Source organism: Dioscorea cayenensis, chromosome 4 (genome assembly GCF_009730915.1).
Source record: "Dioscorea cayenensis subsp. rotundata cultivar TDr96_F1 chromosome 4, TDr96_F1_v2_PseudoChromosome.rev07_lg8_w22 25.fasta, whole genome shotgun sequence".
Lineage (NCBI taxonomy): Eukaryota > Viridiplantae > Streptophyta > Magnoliopsida > Dioscoreales > Dioscoreaceae > Dioscorea > Dioscorea cayenensis.
In genome coordinates, this window is record NC_052474.1 from 19817063 (window position 1) to 19826981 (window position 9919).

The following is a 9919-nucleotide window of genomic DNA, read 5'->3' on the forward strand; positions in this document are numbered from 1 at the left end:
ATAAACATAATGAGCATCACTAGCAATATAACCATAAAAAGAATTCTCACACCATTCTCAAATCCATCATTCAATACCATCATCCAAAAACTAATCTCAAAGCCAAGAAACAAGAGAAAAAACTTGATAGTGATCTTCATGGCCACCTTCATCTTCCCCTTGATCAACATCATGCTAGTCTTTATAACATCAATACCATGTTTTCCCTCTAATATTGATATAATGCTAGCAAAATGCCATATTATACTCATGTATGCGAAACCGATACCGTATATTATCACAAAGATTATTAAGAGTATCGATGATTTTATACTTAGTTGTGGTTCAAGATGAGTGAAAATGAAAGCTATCAGAGACATGCAAGCAATGATGTTGTAGATAAACATTGCAAGAAAGTACCAAGAGAAAGTTATCAAGAGTTTTTTAAAAACTTTTGGGACAAAAGACATGATTTTGTTAAAAGTGACAATTTGAGATACATATGTCAAGGTTACAGTGTATGTTATGGTGGTAAATGGGAGGATGGAAAAGATGAGGATTAACATGAAGTATAGAAACTTTACAAGGAATAGAAAACTAAAACTTAAGATTATACCATATGCAATTTGTTCTGCCATTGTTGAGTTAGCATTTTTGAAGAAGGTGTTGATATCAAACTTATAAACAAGAAAGTTAGATACATAGTTGTATGATATAGAAAAGAGAGCAAGGGGAAGGATGAGGATGGTGGAGATTTGAGTGAAGAGTAGTCTGTTTAGAAGTATGATTTTGCATGCATGATGATAGATGCCAAAAAGGCCTAAAACTTGAAGCTCTTCTTGTTTGATATCCATATCTATGAAGGTGAATGTGTTTTCTTTTTTATGCTTTAGAAGTTTATATATAGCTCTATATATGTATTTGCTTTTGAAATAGTTTTATTTAAGAGTAAATAAATAATTATTAATAAAAATATGGTCATGTTTCTTGGAAAATATATGTCATGACTTATTCAATGATTTGGGGTTGATAAAGTTGATTTATTCAATAAAGGGATTAAAAATTTAAAAATCAACACCTAAATTTGACTTTTAACTCATTCAACATGTACATACAAATCCTTTAAAATGTGTTACTAATTATCTAATTAATAACAAAACTATTATATATTATAGGTATATTATAGGCAAATTATAAAGGCCACAAAAATTATATATATATATATATATATATCCAAATAAAGTCCACAAAACACAAATCAGTGTCATAAATATATCCAAATAAATAATTATTTTCCAAAGGATACCAATATATATATATATAACAAATTTCTCCGTTCATAATGCCGGAGATTTTTCGAAGACACCGGACTTGAAGGATCACGATTTCCCTTCACCCGCAGGAACAACATAACTTAAAGTGTTTCTTTAACAAAGTTGATAATGGCAAAACAAAAACAAGCAGTCTGAAAGATACTGCCAGATTCGATCCCCTTTAATCGCTCGATTATGTAATCCTAGAGAAGAGAATAAGAGGTATTTCTTACACAGAACTCTCACAGATGACCCACAAAGTGAATTATAATTTAAGAGGCTCAAACTCAAAATCTCTCAATCACAAACACAAGTAGTTAATGTTAGGCTAGCCCACAGTTCCTACTTAAAACGATTACTCCATAAAAATAATTATAAACTCAATAATACATGCATGCATACATACCCTTTAATTCCACAAATAAGCCTTCCTAATTTTTCTCATTTGTACATACCCTCTCCTATTTAATGAAGATTATTTTATTAAATTTTTAATTAATTTATAATACACATTTATAATATGTATATATATATATATTAATAAAATATAGACAAATTACTAATATACATAAATTTGGAGTTATTATTTTAACATATTTGTGTCATAATTCTATTTAAGTTAAAATTTAAAACTTTTTTTTAATGAAAAGCATTTCACATATTTTATTAATTTAATAATACTAAAATAAAATTTTTCAAGAAAACAAATGGCATCATTTCAGTATTATTATAAGATGATATAAATAAGAGAAAAAAATCTTTTATTAAAAAAAACCTAATACTAATACCTAATAGTCAAGCAAACTAGTAGTCATAGTATCAAATTGTTAACGTGTTCCGAGGGTGAGCAGAACGGTCTCCTTTTCTATTACTCGAGAAACCATTTCATCTCTCTCTGTTTCTTTCTCTTTGAAAGCATGGAACCATGCAAAGCTTGGATTTTTCTGAGGAAACCTCCATTGGCGATACTCGCTGTAGCCATGACGCTCATTGGCCTCTCATGGCTCCAAACCACTCCGGCCAGACCGCCGTCGGTGGCGACGGTGGCCTCCGATAGGCCCATGGTGGAAGAAGCCAAGCAGAGCTCTTGTTCGGGCTTCTATCGTCCTGGCTCGCAAAGGAGGGTTGTTTCCTCCATTAGAGAGTTTGGTGGAGTGGGAGATGGTGAAACTTTGAATACCTTGGCTTTCAGAAGAGCTGTGGAGGAGTTGGGGAGGTTTGGAGACAAGGGTGGGTCTCAGCTCAATGTTCCTCCGGGGAGGTGGCTAACAGGGAGCTTCAATCTCACCAGCAATTTCACCCTTTTCTTGGAGGAAGGGGCTGTGATTTTGGGCTCACAGGTATTCTTGATGATTAGTTTGTTTAAAGTTTTGATCTTTGCTCAATTGCTATAAGAACGTGTATGGATTGATTAGTTGGGAATCTAGCAAGGCAAACCCCTGATTTCATGGCTTTTGTTTTGCCCTAGTGTCAACGAAGTGGAATTTTGCTTCTTATCAACAGCTAATTGTTGAAATGTGTGCAAGTTTTGTTATTTATTACCATTGAACAAGATAGAAGGTTCCTTCTTAAAATAATGGAGGTAATTAAGTACAAGTTCATGCATTGAAGATACTTCACAATAAGAAAATAATTGAGAAATCAATTCATTGGGAAAAGGGAAATCAAGTGTATATTTTATTAGTATTATTGTTGTTGTTGTTGTTGTTGTTGTTGTTGTTGTTGTTGTTCTGGTTCATTTACTTGAGTTTTATATTTGTAATATTTAAATTGGGTTTGCAAGAATCCAGAGGAGTGGCCATTGATAGAGCCATTGCCATCTTATGGAAGAGGGAGGGAGAGGCCAGGAGGTCGCCACATTAGTCTCGTCCATGGAGATGGACTCAATGATGTAGTTATCACAGGTGTGCTTTCTTCCATTAAACAAGTGCATATGTAATTCTTCTACTTGGTTTTCTTTATTCTTTTCCACCTACCTAGATTGCATCTCCATTGGCAGCTGTGAAGGATTAGTTTAATGGAAGTTTTGTTTGAACTCTTGTTTGTTTCTTTATGAGCAATAGTTTTCAACAAAGTAGAGAACTGTTTGGAGGCAATAATCTTCTGCTCATGTTGGTATATTGATCAAAATTTAATCAGTGTTGTGCGATGTTTGTGAGATAACTGAAGAGCAGATATGCCAAATTTTCTGCTTGGTTGCATAGATGATGTTTCTCTTTTGTTTTTGTGTTTATGTGGGATCATAGACCAATTGCATAACTTTTGCGTCCATGTTGATACCTCTCTTTTTCATGATATTAATTGGTTTGATTTGTTTGTCTCTTCAAGTTAGGAAACCCTTTTGTTTTTGTGTTTATGCGGAATCATAGACCAATGCCATATGTTCTGTGTCCAAATTGTTATAGTGGTGTGCTATGTTTCTGAGGTAAAAGTATAAGTGGATTGGATTCTGCTCAATTGGAGAGATGATGCTTTTATTTAATTGTTCGGCTCTTCTCTTCAAACTGGTTCATTGTTTTGCTCTTGTGTTCATGTGCAATAATATACCAATGCCTCATGTTTTCCGTTTATGTTGATAGTTGCAAAATTTCTTTAGTGGCATGCTTTGTCTTTGAGGCAAAAGATAGACAGATATGCCTAACTCTCTGCTCAATTGGATCGATAATGTTATATTGAAATCCGTGTTGAAGCATATAGATAGATTACAGGACATAATGGAAGCATTGATGGTCAAGGGAGGATTTGGTGGGAGTTATGGTGGAACAAAACTCTAAACCATACAAGGGGTCATCTTCTTGAGTTGGTGAACTCAAATAACATTCTTATCTCCAACATTACCTTCCTTAACTCTCCATTTTGGACAATCCATCCTGTTTACTGCAGGTTAAATGCCTTGAACTCGATCTTCAATCTCTCAGTTACTTATTCTACCCAATTTTACTGTCGTAATATTGGAATTAACAATTCAATCTTGAATTTGCTTTTCTCTCAGCAATGTCGTTGTAAAGAATGTCACAGTTCTGGCTCCTCTTAACTCTCCAAACACCGACGGCATTGATCCAGGTGCACTCAGAGTGTTTTTCTGTATATTTGTTTGTAATTTTAGTTGAATCTCTAGTTAAATTATTTGCAGATTCTTGCTTAAATGTATGCATTGAAGACTGCTATATAGAAAGTGGCGATGACTTGGTAGCTTTGAAGAGTGGATGGGATCAGCATGGCATTAGGATGCATCGTCCGAGCTCAAACATCATAATCAGGAGAGTCTCTGGCACAACTCCAACTTGCTCAGGAGTCGGCATTGGAAGCGAGATGTCCGGCGGGATATCAAATGTCTTAGTCGAAGACTTGAATGTCTGGAATTCTTCGGCTGCAGTGAGGATTAAGACTGATCGCGGTAGAGGAGGATACATCACCAACATAACCATTACTAACGTCACAATGAAGATGATAAAGATACCGATAAGATTCAGCAGGGGTTCTGATGACCACCCCGACGATAACTGGGATAGGAAAGCCTTGCCAAGAATCAATGGTATCTTCATCAGCAATATTGTAGGTGTAGGTATAATGAAAGCACCGGTTCTTGAAGGCATGGAGGGGACAATCTTCGACAGAATATGTTTGAAGAATGTAAGCTTAGATTGTCAAGGGAATCGAGCCAAATGGCAATGTGAGTTTGTTGCCGGAAAATCTGACAATGTATTTCCATCACCTTGTGATCAACTCCGAAGCAATGTATCTTCTTTGTGTCTCAATTCATAGTACAAAATAGAACAGAGCATTGAGATGATGTTACCTTTGTAAACCACAATTTTTGCTTAGAAATGAATGAAATACAATGTTTTGATATAATCATTTTTTTTAAGGTGTGAACTAACCCAAGATTATATATATATATATATATATATAATTATTTAAGACATCACAAGAAATAGAACATCAATCATCACAAGAATATAAGCGTGATATATAATTTATATAAGACGTTATTTAAATTAAAAGGACAAAGATTCATGAGGTGATTCCTACACCCAAGAAGTCAATGAAAGGAGCATCCTTTTTCTGCTGCAAAGACTCATCTTCTTGTTCTTTCTGTTTATCACTTCCAAGATTCAACAAACCACTTGAACTATCCCCAATTCTAAACAACTCAAACTTGTTCATTGCTTCATAAACATAACCATCAGCGCGAGAAGAGTTCGGTTTATAATTCAGTTGCATAACTGCACCGAAACCTGAATAAAAGCCGAAACTCCTTGAAGTGGATTCAAGAAGGTGATGATGATGTTGATCATGAATTCTCTTGCTGTAAATCTTCGATCGTTCTCGTTGTCGTCTTGCCATGATCACATGCCAATGGTTTTTCACTGCATTATCAGTTCTTCCAGGGAAAAGCCTTGCAATTAGAGCCCATTTATTGCCATGGATTCTATGTGCTGCAAGAAGCCTCTCTTCTTCTTCTTCTGTGAATGGCCTTCTATTGATTCTTGGATCAAGCTGGTTAAACCACCTCAATCTACAACTCTTTCCTACAATAAAAATTCAACTTATCAATCACATAATGAAAAGACAAACAATAATGATAACACACACACACATACACACATGTTGAGAGAGAAATCTAAACCAAAAAGTTATTGTGATGATATGTACATACTAACAAATAAGAGATTGAGAGAGAGGTTGGTAGAAAACATAGACCAAACTTTAGAAGATTAAGGCATACTAGCTAGCAACTTGTGGTGATGATATAAAAACAAAAGATAGAACATATAGAACTAATTGAGCTTTATTAGTAGGACAAAGGCAGACTACTTGTGGTGATGATACAATTAAGCTAACAAAGAAAGATGAGAGAGAGATAGAGAGAGAGAGAGACCTGATCTTCCTTGAAGCTTTTCAGCAATGGAATTCCAATTCTGAGGGCCATACTTCTCAACAAGCTGCCGGAGTTTCTCATCTTCTCCGGGACGCCAGTGTCCTCGAGAACACATCGTTGTCATCGTCATCTTTCCATCATCTGATCCTCCACCTCCTGATAACTCCATATAATTGTACAAGCTCAAGATGAACAAGCTAGCTTAGTATATATATATATATATAATAAAAAGAAGCTCAATATATATATATGAACTAGCTAGCAAGCTTAATTAAGCTTATTATAAATTAATAATACTAATATGAATTATAAGATGAATGAAATATATATGATGAGGATGAAGATGATGAGGAGAAGAAGAAGAGATGATAATAATTAAGGAGGAAGGAAGGCAAAAAAGAAGACGAAGAAGAAGAAGAAGAAAAAGAGAAGGAAAGAAAGGGTTTGGATGGTAAGTCACTTTAGTTGGTTTTGCACGATATATAAGTAATTAAGGGGAGGGTTTTCATGTGTTATTATTAATCTTGTTGTTGTTGTTGTTGTTGTTGTTGCTGTTGTTATAGAACATATGAATATATTAATAAATGATCAAGTGTCACATGCATATAGACATATACCTTTCCTTTCTTCAATATTGCCCCTTAACCTTCCCTATCAAATCTCTCACCTATTTTTTTCTCTCTATTTAACTTCCTTAAACCTCATTCTATTCACTCATTTCCTCTATCTGGATGCATGCATGCATGCATACGTATGTACTATATATATATATATATATATATTATATATGTATATATGTATTTATGTAATATAATATATATATATATATAGTTGATTGAAGGAAAATAAATGAATAAGTGAAGGAAAGAAAAGGAAAAGCTATATAAAGTTAATTTATGTTCTTTTTTCCCCTCATTTTCCAAAGTTGATAAATATTAGTTGAGTGTATACATGGTACACTTTCAATTTCTCTAACAATATTTCTTCTTCAATTTAAGTAGATAAACTTAATATTGTTGCATCTCTAAAAGAAGAAGGAGAGGCTTAATTTGCTTATATCAGTTGTACCCACATCCTATTAATATAAAAGGCAAGAACAATTAGGTATGTTACTTGTTTATAAACCCTAACCCTAACCCTAATTCTAACCACAACTTGCTATATTTTCTCTAAGAAGCCCTTATTTTTGAAGGTACAACTACAACCATGATGTTGAAATAACAAAACAAATTTTATTTTGACAAGCATTCCAATGTAAGGCATCTCTACAATGTCACATGTAAATCCCTAATTAAACCCTAATTTTCTCGGTAAACTTTAATCGGTTATGACAGTGATCTTGTTAGGACAACACCGATAACTGTTAAACATGTATACTTTGATACAGTGATAAATACAATAACATGATGAGTTGCTTTCTCTTTGAAATTTAAACATATACCTGAAACATCCCAAGTCAATGAGATTTAAAGTACAGTTTTGATCAATTGCCGAAATATTTGATTCAGTATGTAGGACATCTTCCACACTTCTGTTTGATACCAATAGCACAACCATCACCATTAATTTAATTAGCAATGTCTTCAAGACTGAAAAAATTTTCAATTTCTTTCTATATTAAAATTTTACTTCCATGTCTTTCATTTGATAGAGTCTCAATATGGATAGTTAGATGAGTCGAACCGATGACTAATTCTATATACGCATGCATATATATATAAATATAATGCTAAGGTTGGTTAAAGACTTGAATTCAAAATCAAAATTGCATGCAAAACTGTGTAAGAATGGAAAAGGACAACAACCAATTGCAAATGGAAGTTGGAATGACAAGAAAGACATCAAATTTATTCAAAGTGCATCATATACAACTACTTTGAATATCTAATCTTAGAGTTTCAGAAGTGACATTCAGAAATACAAATTAATGCTTGAAAATAAATAAAAGATATATAAATTATACATTGAAATAATAATCAAGGGAAAAATAAAAAGGTACCGTTATATTAAGACATGATTTGGCATATTATTTCATGAAACTGTTCTTTCTCTTTCACCACCTTTCATGAATATCTCTTGTACCTTCATCTCATCTCCATCCTTTTCTCATCAACAACCAAAATGACATAATAAGTAAAAAGGTTTAGAGAAGCTTTCATCAACTAAAAGTGGAGTTAGAGTTTAATTTAATTTAATCAATTAATTAATTAAATGAAGTTCTTAATAGTGAGTATTTCTAAAGATGAAAAAGCATGCATTTGCAACAACCTTCTCATCTTCTTTCCCACCTCATTCACTATTTCAAGTTAAAACCTTCTTTTCCCAACTACACTAACACAGACATTAACTATTATGATATATATTGTGTTTTCATATACAACACTCTTTAGGCAAACTCTCTCAACTGCCTTCTTGTTTTAGTAACACCTAATTAATCCTTTCATGGACAAAAATTATATATATATATATATATATATTTGTATTTATATATGATTCAAATTATGAGGGATCCGAGGCAAGAGTATATTAATTTAGTCTTAATATATATCTTGATGAACAATAAAATATTTTTGGTTTGTTTGATTTATAGGCCTATTTCGATAATAATTAAATGTAAACTATAAATAATAAAATATATTTAATATTTTAAAGAAAATTATATAATGTTTAAAAGTATGTTAATGATGAAAATTATATATAATAATATTGGTTAATTAAGTTTACTTATGTTATACAATCATAACTAAATTAACTGAATTAAATTAATTTTAATTGAATTATGGACTTTCTCGTCAGAGGTCAAAGTCAAATAAATAAGTAAGTAAATAAATAAATAAATAAATAAATAAATAAAACATAGTTTTTTTAATTAAATATTGGATGAATTATTAAAAATTATGATTTTGGTACAATGATCTTTCACAGTTGGATTGCTTGAGATGTTTAGTTTCATCCTTCATTGAAGGACAGCACTTGATTATGTTTTACAAAAGATTAAGATGTCCTTGGACTATTGCTTGTAAGCATTGGCTTTGATCCCATAAGACATTGACTCTTTAGCTAATGTTTTTTTTTTAAATAATAATAATTATATTCTTATTATAAATAATACAATCATTTAATTTAATTCAATATTTTTTCTATTATTATATAAAATTACCACTCCATCATTGAAAGTTTTAAATTTTTTGTTTTTGTTTTGAGAAATAGGCGACAAGCGCCCTGTTAAAAGGACAGACGTAGAGGTGCACCAGTTACAATGTTTTACTGACTTCTTAAGAAAATCTTCTGTCCTACAACTTTGAAAAAATCCCCTTACTCTACAATACTGGAGAGGTGAAATCACTATTTCTCCTACATGAGACTTACATTCAGACTCATAAACAATGCTGATAAACAATATTTGACCCCAAGTGTACAGTATATAAATAGTATATACATGAACAGTACGGCTGGAAAAAGATTTGAGCTTTTGTTTTTTTTCTTTGCACTTTTATATTATACCATTGTTTTTTCTTTTTAATGTTTCACAAAAGCATAATAGTAATTTTGAAAGGAGAATAGTTCATTATCCTATGGAGGTTGATGGTGACCCCTACAAAGTAATAATTACCTTCTAAAAAATGCATGTAAACGGGGGCATGAGAATGTGTAAGGCCTTGTTTGAGTTGGCTTCTCAAAAAAGTATTTTTTTTTTAGTTTAGTAGAACTGCTTCTGAAAAAAAGTACTTTTCCAGAGTAAGTT

The 9919-nt window shown here is 32.3% G+C and overlaps 2 protein-coding genes across 2 annotated transcripts; one reads left to right on the forward strand and one right to left on the reverse strand.

Moving 5' to 3' along the window:
• Positions 1-2218: 2218 nt before the first annotated feature.
• On the forward strand, positions 2219-5130 carry LOC120258144 (probable polygalacturonase). The gene is made up of 5 exons (XM_039265496.1): positions 2219-2632; positions 3076-3196; positions 4001-4175; positions 4285-4355; positions 4426-5130. The coding sequence occupies exons 1-5, from the start codon at positions 2273-2275 to the stop codon at positions 5055-5057; spliced, it is 1359 nt and encodes a 452-aa protein (XP_039121430.1). The 5' UTR covers positions 2219-2272; the 3' UTR covers positions 5058-5130.
• Positions 5131-5225: 95 nt separating this feature from the next.
• On the reverse strand, positions 5226-6491 carry LOC120258145 (transcription factor MYB52-like). Its single transcript, XM_039265497.1, has 2 exons — positions 6175-6491; positions 5226-5824 (listed from the first exon to the last, which is right to left on the reverse strand). The coding sequence occupies exons 1-2, from the start codon at positions 6341-6343 to the stop codon at positions 5307-5309; spliced, it is 687 nt and encodes a 228-aa protein (XP_039121431.1). The 5' UTR covers positions 6344-6491; the 3' UTR covers positions 5226-5306.
• Positions 6492-9919: the final 3428 nt, after the last annotated feature.

Coding starts and splice junctions, on each gene's coding strand:
- LOC120258145 (XM_039265497.1), bottom strand. CDS start 6,343: ATGGAGTTATCAGGAGGTGGAGGATCAGATGATGGAAAGATGACGATG. Junction 5,825..6,174: donor AAAGCTTCAAGGAAGATCAG/GTCTCTCTCTCT, acceptor TTTTTATTGTAG/GAAAGAGTTGTAGATTGAGG.
- LOC120258144 (XM_039265496.1), top strand. CDS start 2,273: ATGACGCTCATTGGCCTCTCATGGCTCCAAACCACTCCGGCCAGACCG. Junction 2,633..3,075: donor CTGTGATTTTGGGCTCACAG/GTATTCTTGATG, acceptor TGGGTTTGCAAG/AATCCAGAGGAGTGGCCATT. Junction 4,356..4,425: donor CACCGACGGCATTGATCCAG/GTGCACTCAGAG, acceptor AATTATTTGCAG/ATTCTTGCTTAAATGTATGC.